This window comes from Rhinoderma darwinii, chromosome 4 (assembly GCF_050947455.1).
Source record: "Rhinoderma darwinii isolate aRhiDar2 chromosome 4, aRhiDar2.hap1, whole genome shotgun sequence".
NCBI classification, from domain to species: Eukaryota; Metazoa; Chordata; class Amphibia; order Anura; family Rhinodermatidae; genus Rhinoderma; species Rhinoderma darwinii.
The window spans coordinates 389,067,165-389,081,810 of NC_134690.1; the positions used below are offsets into that span (position 1 = coordinate 389,067,165).

The following is a 14,646-nucleotide window of genomic DNA, read 5'->3' on the forward strand; positions in this document are numbered from 1 at the left end:
CCCTGCAGGTTCTGGCCCGGATACGCTGTATACTTTCACGCAGATAATCCGCCCTGTGTGAGCTATTAACAATGTTTCTTTTTTTTTTCTTTCTAAAGTGTTTATATTATTTAGGACATTAAACACAAAAAAACATATATAAATACGCTCCAATGTATTGCCACAGATAGTCATTTAAAGATTCATCAGGGGACTGGGATCAAAGATATGTACCGCCAGCATCAGGAAGTGTGGAGCCGGAGCCGAGGCAAAGCTGCTGAAGAGGAGCCAGGAAAACGCTCAGGCGACTAATATTGGCTGTTATCTATTTAATTAACATTGTGAGAAACTAGACATGGACCGCACAATCCACAGTATATACGTTGATCTGAGCCGCTAGGCATAATTTAGAAACATGAACATGAGGTTCTTTGTAAAGATTTTGATCAAACTGTATAAGCCCACCTGCCACTTCACGGCGACCTCTTTAAAGTGGGTCCCTACTCTAGCGGTTGCAGCACCGCATGGCGGCTACCACCACCGCAGCACCGCTCCTGCAGAGGGAGCAACCCAGCGGCCCAAAAGCACCCATGGCTTCAGACCGTGCCAAGCCTCCTTGGCTCTGGGCCACGTCCCCCCACAAGTGCAGCACTACAGCAACAGACACCACCATACAGCACCACAACATGTGAACAGATGGAATGAGCTCACCTTGCCATGCGCCCCCAGTGGCCAACTGAGAGCACAAGCAAGAGCAGGAACACTTATGCAGTTTGATCAAAATGTTTACAAAGAACCTCATGTTCATGTTTCTAAATTATGCCTAGCGGCTCAGATCAACGTATATACTGTGGATTGTGCGGTCCATGTCTAGTTTCTCACAATGCTGATATCTATTTAATTAATCCAATAAATATCAGCTGATTTAAAAAAAAATTCTGTGTAGTTGGGTGGGGGCATGCCCTTTCCCTTGCCAAATCGAGGGACAAATATTTGGAGGGATTACAATTTAAAAATAGGGTCAGTCCTGGCAAATTTTGGACCGTAGGCAACTATGTATACAGTTTATCAATGTTCACAAATTTGCCACTCATACAAGTCAGGCAGGATGTAGATATTGATGCGGATGGTGATTCAAAGCCACGCAACGTCTCCATGACAACACTTCACCCGACAAAAATCAGAAAAAGGAAATGTCCTGATAATGTCTCAATAAAGCAGACTCATTTGGACCTGTAACTTCCAGTATTCACAGCACAGCATGTACAGATAATTTTATTATAAATTTCTTTTAATTTGGTTGCATGGAAACCCCCCACATTGAGCTTGTCCGGTCGTCTCACATTGATTTATCGTTATTTCAGAGAAGGAATCTAACCACGTGTAAGGACAAGCAAAGTTAGAGACGTCAGACTGTGTAATGAGAAAAATTCACAATCTTGTTCTTACATTTTCTCTCAGCAGTTCTATATGAGCCATAAGAGTCTAGGGCAGGGCGCACAACCTGTTGCCTGGGGGCACATGCGGCCTGTGATGCCATTCTGTGCAGCCTCCAGCCATCAAGACGGGCATGCTTGTCTGTGTCCTGATTTATTTTGTCAGCCGTCTCATACTGATGGCACCGTTATTGGAGGTGCTGTGTCTATGGCACGGTTACAGGGTAACCTGTGGGGATGTGTAAGTTCAGCGTATCTACAATGGAGATAGCTTTATGCATGTCCGGCCATCTGGCCTTCTCTTTTCTGGTCCCCCCGGCAGATACTGTCGATATGTCACAAATTACTCATATGGGAATACCCCTTTAAGTTTTATTATGGCCCTTCGGAGTGGTATATTTTGACAATGTGGCCCTCGGGCCAGAAAAGGTTGTGCACTCCTGGTTTGGGGTGAGTCTGCCCACTCACTCCATTATGCAGCTGGGAGCCAGAGTGGGTGAACAGAGGAGAGGCGAATATTATTTTATTTTTTAGCTTTAGTATACCCCACGGTGAGCCCATAATGACTGGATCGACTCTTTAAAAACACTAAACAGGCAAATGACATCATAATCAGCATCTGTGATGTCACTAAACCAGCCAATGTCAGCTGCCCTGTCAATCATTGGACCAGGAAGGTCAGTACCTGTAAGGCGTGGCTGCTTTGCGGGATTTTCTTCAATTCAGCCAATCAATTTAGCCGAAATGAAGGAAATTGTACAAAGTGGTATCACATGTATAGATAGAAGAAATTGGGTACTAAACCGCCAAAATCGGTACAACTGAATAAGAAATTGGGCGAAACCATGCTGAGAAATAATAAACGTGACTGGAATTGCTAGATTTTGTATGGAAACATGGTAAAATAAATAATTAACTTAACGAAAAATGTAGTAAGGCTGAAAAATGGGGTTGCTAATAGCAACCAATCAAATCCCTGCTGCCATTTTTGTAAATAATTATATGAAAATGAAAGCAGTCTCCTGATTGGTTTTTATATTTTATTAATTTGCATAAACATGCTGAAGATTTTGCAACAGCCAACCACATCCAAGCTGACATTTCTCTTTGGTACCGTTAGAAATGAAAGCAGTAATTTGATTGGCGGTTGCTACAAGTAACCACGTTTTGTCCACACAAATCTAAAGCCGGAGGGGACACGTGACATGCCCATCTATACCCTATTCTTCCTCCATCAGCTGTCGTGCTCCCATTCTCTGTCACGGCGGATGGGTGGGCGTAGTCACAACATCTAGAAGTCAATATCTGATTGGCCAAATCGGTGACATGAGTCTTGCTGATTGGTCGGTCTATGCCGGCTCATTCATGTGGGGATGACTCGTGCTGTCAGCGGAATCCTTATCACAGTACACGCCGGCCGGGCCGAGTGATGCGCTGTGTCCCCGCCAGTCCTCCCTATTGCCGGTACCATGGTGTCCACGGAGCTCAACCATCGCCACAATGGGCTCACCCTGGGTAAGGAGGTCGGCGGGGACGGACTGGCTAGTCCCAGCAGTAACGGCGATGTAGTGACGGTGTGTGTGAGCCCCAGCACGGAGCTGGCGGTCCAGGAGGAGAGACAAGCCATGCTCCCCGGCAGCGGGGAAGTGACGGCGCTGGAGACTCGGCTGTTTAAGCGGCGCTTTGCTGTGCTGGCCGTGTTCTCGCTGTACTCTCTGGTGAACGCCTTCCAGTGGATCCAGTACAGCATCCTGGCCAGCATCTTCACCCGCTTCTACCGCGTCTCCAACCCCTGCATTGACTGGCTGTCCATGGTCTACATGCTGGCCTACATCCCCCTCATCTTCCCTGCCACCTGGCTGCTGGACACCCGGGGGCTGCGGCTCACCGCGCTGCTGGGATCCGGACTCAACTGCCTCGGAGCGTGGATCAAGTGTGCCAGCGCCCGGCCCGACCTCTTCCCGGTCACCATGTTCGCCCAGGTCGTGTGCTCGGTGGCCCAGGTCTTCATCCTCGGGCTGCCCTCCCAGGTGGCATCTGTCTGGTTCGGGCCCAAGGAGGTGTCCACTGCCTGTGCCACAGCCGTACTAGGCAACCAGGTACCCGCCATACTAATACACGTGTATACGGAATATGTGGGCACCATGCAATGCCCGGCTGGCTGCCCTGTGTGTTACCAGTCAGGTGGAGGCTGGATCCTGAGCTGTACTAATGCCACATGGCACAGCACAATGGGGCATGCTGAGTGTCTGCCTGGCAGGGTGCAACCATCTGCAGCCTGCATTATACAGAGACCACCACTAAACCCATTCCTGACTTATAGCAGGGGGTCTGATCGCTACTACAATGATGGGGGTCCTATATATCTGTGGAGGGGGTCTGGTGTCCGGCGACTCTTCATGGAAGTTAGAGAACTCCATATGTGAGCGCTCACGCATTATAATGGAGAGAAACTGCATAAGACCCTCATCCATGTAGAAGGGGGTCCGCCCAAAGGAATAGATCAGGATCCCCTCACCTGACCCCACAGATCACGTCATAAGAGTTTTAGTGGAATACCCCTTTAAGGATTTTTGTTCAGATGTGACACCCCCATTTAGATTGTCTCCCCCTGTGATGTGGGTGCGAGGGTAACATGGCAGAGATGAGGTCTTATTTTTACAGGCTTGGCCTGCCATTGCAAGCGGTCATCATCTCTCATCTAATATTTACTCACTTTTGGTTTCTCCGTCGGACAAGCTGTCCTATGTCTATGTGGGAGAGGGACTTACACACAACCTTTACTATTAGGGACTGGCAAGATATGGCGGAACGTACTGCGAAAATTTCTATTAACGCTTCGCTGGTCGAAGCCAATTATAAAGTATTCTTACGATGGTATTTAGTTCCCTCCAGACTGGCCACGATGTTCCCCTCTACCCCATCTTCTTGCTTCAGACACTCTGGATGTGTGGGAGTCCCTCTACATATATGGTTGCCCGAGGGTACGACGGTTTTGGCGAGGAATCTTTAATACGTTATATTCTAGAACTCAGATTAATTTGAAACTGTCCCCGACACAGGCGTTCCTTCATGAGACCGTCCCTGGATTATCTAAGGCCTATAATTTATTTTCCTGGCAGCCAAAATAGCGATCGCTCCATCCCGGAAAAGTCCTGGGATTTCTCTTCATCTGGTTAAGACTAAACTGAATTGGATTCTGGTGAATGGCCGGTTAGGGTATGTGCACACACTAATTACGTCCGTAATTGACGGACGTATTTCGGCCGCAAGTAGTGGACCTAACTGAGTGCAGGGAGCCGGGCTCCTAGCATCATACATATGTACGACGCAAGGAGTCCCTGCCTCTCTGTGGAACTACTGTCCTGTACTGAAAACATGATTACAGTACGGGACAGTTGTCCTGCAGAGAGGCAGGGACTCCTAGCGTCGTACATAACTATGATGCTAGGAGCCCGGCTCCCTGCACTGAGTTCGGTCCGGGACTTTCGGCCGAAATACGTCCGTCAATTACGGACGTAATTAGTGTGTGTGCACATACCCTTACACTGTGTGGTCTCAGATAAGGAGGAACTCTTCCTCCAAGTATGGCAGCCGTGGCTCCGATACCTCAGGACGATCTCTTAGGTTCATTTTGCCTAGAGAACACGTGACCCTCATTTTCCTGTCTTTCCCCCCTATTTTCCCTCTTTCTCTCCCTCCCTTCTCTTTACGATATGTAGCAATTCTTGGAATATATTTTTGTCATGATTCGATTTTCGGGGAATGCCCCCGACCGTTATTTGCATTGTTTGATGTACAGTTTACCTTTTTCTTGTAAACCTTCAATAAAAATTATTGAAACCTAAAAACGACACCAAAAACACTAGTAGAAAAACGCTTGAAATTCACGGCGTCTTATACGAGTCTTTTTAAAAACGCTGGAAAAAAGTCTGTGAAGGAAGCCTAAGGTCTAGTTCACGCAGTTTTTTGACGTGGAAACGGCGTCAAAACCGTCTCCCGTTGATTTCAATGAGAGGTGTTTTTTTTTCCCAGAGAGCGGAAAAAAACTTGTGGGGAAAAAAAAAACCATTATGTTCTCTCTTCCCGTGTTTTCAGCTCTGACCTCCCATTGACAACAATGGGTGTCAGACTGGTTTTCGCTGCGTTTTTTTGGCTGTTCAGGCAGGTCAAAGTCTGCCTCAAAACTCCGGAAGGAATTTTGATGCAGATTTTTCTTCCTGAAAAAAAAAACTGTGTGAACATACCCTAATGGAAGAAAGAGCATGCCGCTTTTTTTTTTTTTTTCCCCGAGAGCGTGACAATTGTTTGATCGCTGGAACTCCCACTGATCACAAGAATGAGGGTCCTGAACCCCCAGATCCTCCATGGCTGCTTTCTTCCAAAAACAGCGCCACACCTGTCCACTGGTCTTTTTCGGTATTGCAGCTCAGCTCTATTCACCTAAATGGATCTGAGCTGCAATACGAGACATAATCCATGGACAGGTGTGGCGCTGTTTCTGGAAGAAAGCAGCCCATGTTTTTTTTTGTTTTTGTTTTTGTTTTTTTAAATCCTGAACAACTCCTTAGATGCGGCTTCTATATCTGAACACATAAAAGGCAGCTGATGTCTCATACAGATTTGTGCTCACCCTGCTGTGTATTATATGGAGTTTATAACACAGAGAGGAGCTCGTCTATAACACATTAGTCATGAGAATGTGGCACTGAGCAGATGGCGGAGCCGGCTTCAATTTCCCGATCTCTATTATAATGGTGGAGCCAGTGAAGCAGAGCCGCACGTGTGCCAATACATCCAGTGTTTTCTTGCTTCACACCACGTTATGTCTGAGGTGCCACGACGTGGGTGGGATCCAGCAGGTGCCGGTCGCAGGACGTGGCCTGTGCAATTCATACCAGGACAACCACCTTACTTAACGTAGCGCTCCCTGAGATAAGCTGACTGCAGGGGGTTCGATGGTGGAGCCCCCAGTCGTTATCTGTGATCACTGGTAAAAGCGGCCGGAGCATCCGCATAGGATAGCACAACATTTTTTTTTTTCTCTCGCCATTTTTTCATATAATCTGCTGAGAAGTAAAAAAAAAAAATGAAGTTATTTTGCGGATGGCTGGTCGGGGGACAGAGGTAGCCCCCTTTTTTTTCTGTGCGCTCACAATGCCACGGTCACTACTGACCGTCGCTATTGACCGTATCCATCCGTAATATGGCCGTCTGAAACCGTCCTAATACTGTCTCTATAGAGAAGCCAATTGTCTCTGTGTATAAACACTTGTAGAGTATATAGGACAGCGTGACGTTCAGGAATGTTCTGTAGATCAATCCTTCTCCGGAGTAACGAGTCTCCACTTACACCCAAGTGCCTTTTATTTCTAGTGCCAAGAAGATGTTGTAATAAGACTTATATTCTGGAGAGCGACCAGCAGTGCATTGTAAATCGTCACGTGGTAAACTTACTTTTTGACTTTCTTTTCGGTTCAGTGCCGTTTTCCCAAAGTCATAAGCCCCTTGTTACGACCGCAGTATTTTCCATAAGATCGGTACTAGCGCAGCGTGTCACAATGGAGGATGCAGCATAAGGCTGGGTTTTCATGCTGCGGTCTTTTGACGCGATTGCTGAGAAATCGTGAGAAAATTCTGCGGTTTTGCCACGACTCCCTGGTAATCGCGGTAAAAAACTGCACCAAAACCGCAGCGTGAAAACCCAGCCTAAGGCCCCATGCACACGACCGTAGACTTGTCCGTACTTACGGACCCATTCATTTCAATGGCCGACTGACACCCTCCCGTATATATTTACGGGAAGGTGTCTGCGCCGTAGAAAGGCTCCGCAAAAGATAGGGCACGTCCTGTTTTTATTTTTTTCTATTTACGGACCGTGCTCCCATACTTTATATGGGAGCACGGCATGCAAATGCAGGTGATTATCCCCTATTTAGAACACTAGGTAGTGACGTGATTTTCAAAAATATGACTTTCATATCAGCGGACCATGGTAGCCAATCGTGGCTGAGAACTGTAATGTTGCCTCCACAGAGCTGTACCATGATTGGCTGCTTTGGTCATGCGACATGACATCATTATGGATGTTACGTCACTACCTGGAAATTCACCCGAGTCTCTAAGGAGATGAATAGTGTCACCGTAGTCATTATATCTGTATTACGGGTAGATGTATAATAGCAGTGGGTTATAGTCTCTTATATTTGCTCCACAGTTTGGCACCGCCATCGGGTTCCTCCTCCCTCCTGTTCTGGTTCCACAGACGGATGATGATTTGGTGACGTCACATAACATCAGCATTATGTTTTACGGCACGGCCGCTGTCTCCACACTTCTGTTCATCCTGACTGTTGCAGGTGAGTGTGAGCGCACATCCTCCATATTACAATGCATGACCCCAGCCACAAATGAAAATCAGACCGTGCTCCTGAATCCTTATGTGCTGTAACTATGTGCAGTCTTTCTTCTATAAGCTCAGCTGTATGTGCTCCAGACTTCTCCTGACTTCAGTGTCTTAAAAGTAATGACCTGTCAGCCATTTTAATTGTCATACAACTGCATTTTCTGTCACCCGGTCACCTTCTCCCTTCCTCTCTCAGCTCTCGCTGGCACTCACTCAGTGAGAGTCACATTACATAGACATGATTGGATCTCTGCCTGTATGGTCTGAAGTACCCATTGAAAAACAAAGGAAAAGGTGGCTGTGACGGATACCGAACAGTGGCGTCCGTCACCTGTAGACTATCACGGGATACGTTTAATCTATACATCATGAACTCTCGTGACCTTTTTTCATGACGCGTACGGTAAACGGATCCCATAGTGGCCTATGAGTGACAGATGCCTCTGTTGGGCATATCCACAGGTATCTGTCACCCATAGACTAACGACATCCGTTTAATGCATACGTCATGAAAAGCCCGTGTGTTTAACGGATGCCTGTGATTGATTCCATACGCTGTATACGTTTGTGGGACCCCGTTGGGCAGAATAGCAGAGTCTACTACGTTGTTCCATACCCATAAAAATTATAGGTATGCCGAAGGCAATGGCCTAAAGGAGACTATTGGAGCCCTGGGAACACATTTAGCGAGTACGTCGGGAGCTTTCTTGGCCTACACGCTAAACGTACGTGACAAACCCAAGTAAGCGGCTCCTGGAGGGGACGACGTGAGTGGGTAGAACTTTCAGTAACTTCTAACCTTTGGAATTCTAGTATTACGTTCCAGTGTCCTTTGTCCCACATTAAGATCTGCTTTACTGTAGGTTTTCCTTCCCTCGGTAAATAAAGTTGTATGACGCAACTAGCAACAAGCTGAGAACGCTGGACGGGATCCCACGACGGTGACATTTCATCCTCTAACAAAACTGAACTTTTCCTAAACCGGAATTGTGTAATAATAACTTTTTCCTGATATGACCATCGTATACAGGGCACATATAATATGCCGGAGTGCCAAATCTGTACCGTTCTGTAGTGATAGGGGGGTGAGGGGATATATCCGCACGTTACTAGGCAGGTATCGCCCCACGCTGGCATCTTGGTTGTACTTGGTGTTGGCCTTTCGTTTATTATACATTTATACACATTTTATGCCTTTGGTTGGTGCCGAAGGGCGCAGGTTTTTACCATCCATTCTACTGTGTGGCAGTTTTATAGGTTGTTGTATTATATTACATTCTTCCTGTTTTGACCTTACATTATTTCAAAGGAACCGGTCGTGTTTTAAGACCTTTAACCCCTTCCTGCCGCAGTCATTTTTCAGTTTTAATTTTTGCTTTTTCCTCCCCATCTTCCAAAAGCCGTAACTTTTTTTTTTTTTTTCTTAATTTTTCTGTCTATAGCCGTATAAGGGCTTGTTTTTTGCGGGATGACTTGTAGTTTTCCATGGCACGGTATAATGTACTGGGAAAATGGGGAAAAAACAAAATGGCTGATCTAGGGGCCTTTATTAGGCCCCCAAGCTGCCATGACCACTATCGGCAGCCCATGATCGGGGGGGGGTCCCGCCTGTTTTTAACAGCTTAGATGTCGCTGTTGACCCGGGCATCTAAGGGGTTATACGAGCAGGTTCGTTATAGTGAAGTGTCAGCTGTAACATAGTCTACACTCGTGTAGTATGGAGCGGGCTCAGCCTGTTCCATGCACCCCCTTCCCAGTTATGAGGTAAGCTTATGTCAAATGTCAGCAAGGGGTTAAACCACCACCACCATGCTGTTATACTGAAGATGCCCCTGTATGATCTCCCTGAAGTGACATAATGTGGAAAATGAACTAATAACTTAGTGCGGCGTATGTAAATTATGGCTCAAGAGCCATCTGGGCGGTGCTGCTTTCTTGAAGAGTCCCACAGTCCGTTTCCTAAATGTGCCCCTCCTGGCTTTATTGACACCCCACAGACTATTATATACCATTACAAGCCAGCTCCTATGGGATGTCAATAAAGCCAGGAAGGGATGTTTAAAGAGACCAGACTGCGTGACACTTCAGGATAGCGGCACCGCCCAGATGGCTCTGAAACGGTAATTTACCTCTCATGCTATGTTATAAAATAATTTTCTGCATTATTTAGCATCGGGCAGATTATACAGGGGCATCTTTGTAATAGTATTACCGTCCAGTAAAGGGGCCTCAAAACTCGTGCCGGTTCCCTTTAACCTGCTGAGGATTGTTTCCATATATAATAATTCAAGAAAACGGCTACTGTGTAGGTGACGGCTCCGATCCGATCACTGGAGCAAACCATTCCAAGTGGATCGGTCTAATTGGGGCAACTCACCAACTTCTGACATCAGGAATCGGAGCTACCCGGAAAGACAGAGGTGGGATATGGTCATAGGGGTTCCTGTGGTCGCCTGATCTATAGTCCTGTAGTCCAAGGTCTATATTGTGGAGCTTCTTCCACTTCTACTTTCTGCATTGTATGTTCGGGCATGTTCAGAACGCTAAGAAAATACCACGTGTAAGCGTGTCATCCGCTACCGTTTTTGTAAAGTGCTTTTTAAGATACAGGCGTTTTGGGCACGCTTCCTGCGCGTTTTTTGTTGCGTAATTAGGACTACAATTGTCTATGGGAACATTTGGCGTGTTTTCGGCACGTTTTACTACTTTTTTTTATTTATTTTTCTTCTTCTACAGGACGCGTTTTTAAAATACGCACATGTAAAGAAAAAAAAATGTGTTGTGCGTGTGTATATACTAACCGCGCGCTTTACCATTGATTTGAATGTGAAGCTTAATAAACAGTTTTTGATGTGTATCTTGGCGTGTAAAACACGCCACGATACTCAAGGGTATGTTCACACCTGAACTAAAAACTGCTGTAAAATACGGAGCTGTTTTCAAGCCGTTTTTTTTTTTATGCATCAATCATTTTTTAGATGGAGGTTTTTTTTTGTTGTTCTTAACGCGCCGTTTATAAAAACTGCCACGAAAAAACGCTCCGTCGGAACTAACCGCCGGTTTTCCTATTGAAATCAACAGGCAATCGCTACATGTTGAGATGTTTTGTCTCCGGAAAAAAATGATTATAAACTACAAGCAACTAAAACCCCAGGAAGAGAAAAAAAAGAAGATAACCGGTAACTCGACACGTCTCCGAGCCTGGAGGTCACATGTTTTCTGGACTTGTGTAAATACAGCTCATTCATTTTGCAAATTAGTTCGAAATCTTCCTTATATACTTTGTGTATGAATACTTCAACCTTTTCAAGATCTCTGTTTGCTGTCAGGTGATGGAAACAGTCTTGTCTTCCTCCAGAGGCTGAAAAACCTGCTCTAATCATGTCCAGATGACGCAGGGCGTGTAGCAGAGCTCTCTTATAAAAAGATTTGCAGCAGTGACCTGACATATAGGAGCTGACAGCAAGCGGAGGTATTGAAAATGGTGAAACATTGGAACTCAAAGGGTATTTTAGGAGTTTTTTTTTTCTTCTGCTTTTGTGAAGCCGCTTTCCATATGGAGAGCTGCTACAAAGAGTGGCTGGAGGACTTGGAATTACATGGACTGTCATAGAAGTTTTCTGTCCGTAGCGGCTTAGTTTCAGCAATTGGTGGCGATCTCCGCACCCCGACCCACGCCGATCAATACTTCTGCCGTTTCTGTATGACATATGAAAAGTTTTAAAGGGAACCGGTCACCAGCATTTGACCTATTAAACCAGCACTACCGAGTGGTAGGGGGTGAAAAATCATTTCTATATAACCTATAATTGTCTTCTTAGTCGGCTCTGTAGCTTTAGTATTCAGATTTTTAGTGTTCCCGCACTGTATGCCAATGAGCAGAAAAGAGTAATATCTTCATTTGAAAAGAGTCAAATCTTCATTCCTCAAATCTTTCTGAGTTTCCCCCGCCTCCTTACTTTTGATGGACAGCTCCTCGCCTTTACCCAGCACACAAAATACTGCGCCTGTGCATTGATGTCCTCTTCTGGGGTGTGCGCACAACGGGACACCGGATTATTACGATAAAAGGTGCAAAATGTTTGCAGGCCGTTATTTACAGTCTGAGGAGGAGTTTAGGAGAGAGGATAATGGCAATGAACTTTTGATAGCAGCGGCCAGTGAGAGATATGTAAAGCTCAATAGGTGAAATTCTGGTGACAGGTTCCCTTTAAGTACTGATACTCTTTAAATTATCATCGGAGACTCTATCACATGTGGCTGTGAATCTACTTGTGTATTTATGTACAGATAACGGTCACCCCCTGTTCTCAGGTATGGTCTGTCCCTGAGGTGGTGTCAGGTTCAGCCCACGTGAAAGGTGTTAACCGCATATTTATCTGTAGGCGGCAGATGGCAATAATCCAAAATCAGATGTGCCGGGTGACAGTACTGAAGTGTCATGCAGCCGCTGTTAAGCAATTTCCTCCGCTACATGACCTTGGCCTGGAGTTCTGTTTGTAATAGACCCAATGTAAACAGCGCTCTACATGACGTGGCCTTGTGTATTGCAGGTCACGTCACATGAAGCCACTATTCACCAGCTCTGTGTATTATATTATCTGCTGTATATGACCTGATGTGACGCCTGTACACAGGACCTCGGCTATATTGCTGCAGTAGGGCACAGTATGTATACAGGACATGCTGTCGTATCACTCAGCACATAAGTTTCCCAGGGTCTGTATCAAGGAATGTGTTCTTATTAAGGGATGGAAATTTCCAGGACTCGTCTAAAACCATCCGTGGTAAGAGATGAAACTTTTAAAGGGGTTGTCCAGTTTTAAAAAACAAAACAAAAACATTTTCATACACCCTGTTAGGGAATTCAGTGTTAATAGAGGGGGGGTCTTCTGTTCAGAATTCGCTTTTCTTGGCCACAGAGTGGTTACAAAGAGCGTCTCTCGCTCCGGAGGACCTGTCCTGTCCACCATTGATTTGAATGGACACTGTGTAATGCTGAATTTCCCCCGTGGTGGCGCTGCAGAGAAATTTTACACTTACTACCTGGTTTTCGCACAGATTACAATTGATCACTGGGGGTACCAGCAGGGGGGCGCTTTGTGATCAGCTTATTGTCAAGTGATTCTTCTAACAAATGGGGATTATACGAAGCGGAGAAACCCTTTTAAAGCGCAATTTATGCATCATTATAAAACTACGCTGCAGATGGTGCACGTTGTATAGTTGGGGGAGGGGGATGTATGGGGGTGATGTGAGGCTTTGTAGTGACATGGGTATGATGCAGCACTGAGAAGTAGCCACATCTCTTCCCGTCGTGGCCCATCGATCATGGCTGTTTGTATTGGACACCCTGAAGGAACGGGCCGGTTGCTCTTGCTGCAGCAGCAATGCCGGAGGATGATGGATATTGACATTAAGATTATCTTTACATTTAACTAGACTTTTAAAAAATCTGACGACAGGCGATCGTGACCTGTCAGAAGTTTTGATCGGTGGGGGTCCGAGCACTGAGTGCTTTGCCGCTTCGTTCATGATCGGCTTTCCTCGAAAAGCAAAGCGAGCGGTGCGCGGGCTCACAGACTATCTATTGACCCCGAAACTAATTAGCACATTGCTCACCCGAGCGCTTCTGCTTCTGTTTTAGCTATCTGTGGGGGTCTCAGTGCTCAGACCCTCACCAATCAAAACTTCTGTCCTGTCACTGTGACACGTCAAACTTTTTTTTTTTTTTTTTTAGAAGTTTAGTTACCCTTTAAGATCTTCGTTTTACAGTTACACTTTAACCACGTTTCACGGTAATATCTCAAATCCTTCAAATCCCTCCTATGTCATACTGGCAGGAAGCTGAGCTATGGGGAGCTGTTTGGAGTCCTCACGCTGTAGTATTGCTTCGCTGCTCATGATTGGTTGCTATGGGCAACAAGGCCACTTTTTCCGTCCGTTTTGATAAATGGGTCCCGGTGTATTTATATGGAGAGAACACATTGGACTTTCACCTTCCTAAAAATGTCTTCCTGACGTTCTTTTGGATGGAGAATACACGGACGAGGGAGACACAGGTTTGTATAATCCAGCGTATTTGGGTTAATCTGTCATTATCTGGGATTATTACATCTGGGTAATCGCCATGTATCCACCGCTCCCTAGATCTGAATAGTAACTGATGAATTATAAGGGGAGGACATCATTAATATTTGATCCATACATCACCAGTATATATTACGCAGATATATAAAGTCTAGGGACATCGGGGATGAGTCAGTATTTTATATCTGGGCATTGCAGTCTTTCGATTTCTTCATTGTAGATTATTTCTAATCTGGGATAGTTTTTTTTTTTTTGCTTTTGTTTTTTAGATTATAGTCTGTTTTGTCATTGATACATTTTATGTTTTTCCAGGTAATCTCCATTCCCTGTCAGCAATATCCGCCTTATACTCCCATTTTATACCCCATATTCAATGCATTGAGACTGTTATTGCGTAAGATTCGCAGGAACGCCTTGCAGCTGAGACGAGGTTTTATGAAGTTTTACTTCGCCCGGATCCGTAAATGATTTTGTAAACTCCTGGATTGTGGATCGGTTCCCAGTCAGCAGGACAATGGTTGTGAAATCCTGCTCTCTAATGGCCCTGTGAAAAGTTGTGACGTCTCGGATATTTTTCCTTGTGCGATAATGGGGAATCGGTTACCACCTTACGTTTAGGTCCGGATCACACGTGCAGTTTTTTGTTTTTCCTCAAATCAGTTTTTTTTTAAATTAAATCCAAAAGGACATCGAAAATACAGAAGAAAATGGGCACGTAGGCCCAACAAAACAGGC

The 14,646-nt window shown here is 45.5% G+C and overlaps 1 protein-coding gene across 2 annotated transcripts in view; it reads left to right on the forward strand.

Annotated features, from left to right (window-relative positions):
- Positions 1-2,597: 2,597 nt before the first annotated feature.
- The window catches only part of FLVCR1 (FLVCR choline and heme transporter 1), a 32,207-nt gene continuing 20,158 nt past the window's right edge, over positions 2,598-14,646 (forward strand). For both annotated transcript variants that reach the window (XM_075863314.1, XM_075863315.1), the window contains exons 1-2: positions 2,598-3,514; positions 7,633-7,774. In XM_075863314.1, the coding sequence (XP_075719429.1) occupies positions 2,885-3,514; positions 7,633-7,774 (772 nt within the window). In that variant the 5' untranslated portion in view covers positions 2,598-2,884. The remainder of the gene's footprint in view (positions 3,515-7,632; positions 7,775-14,646) is intronic.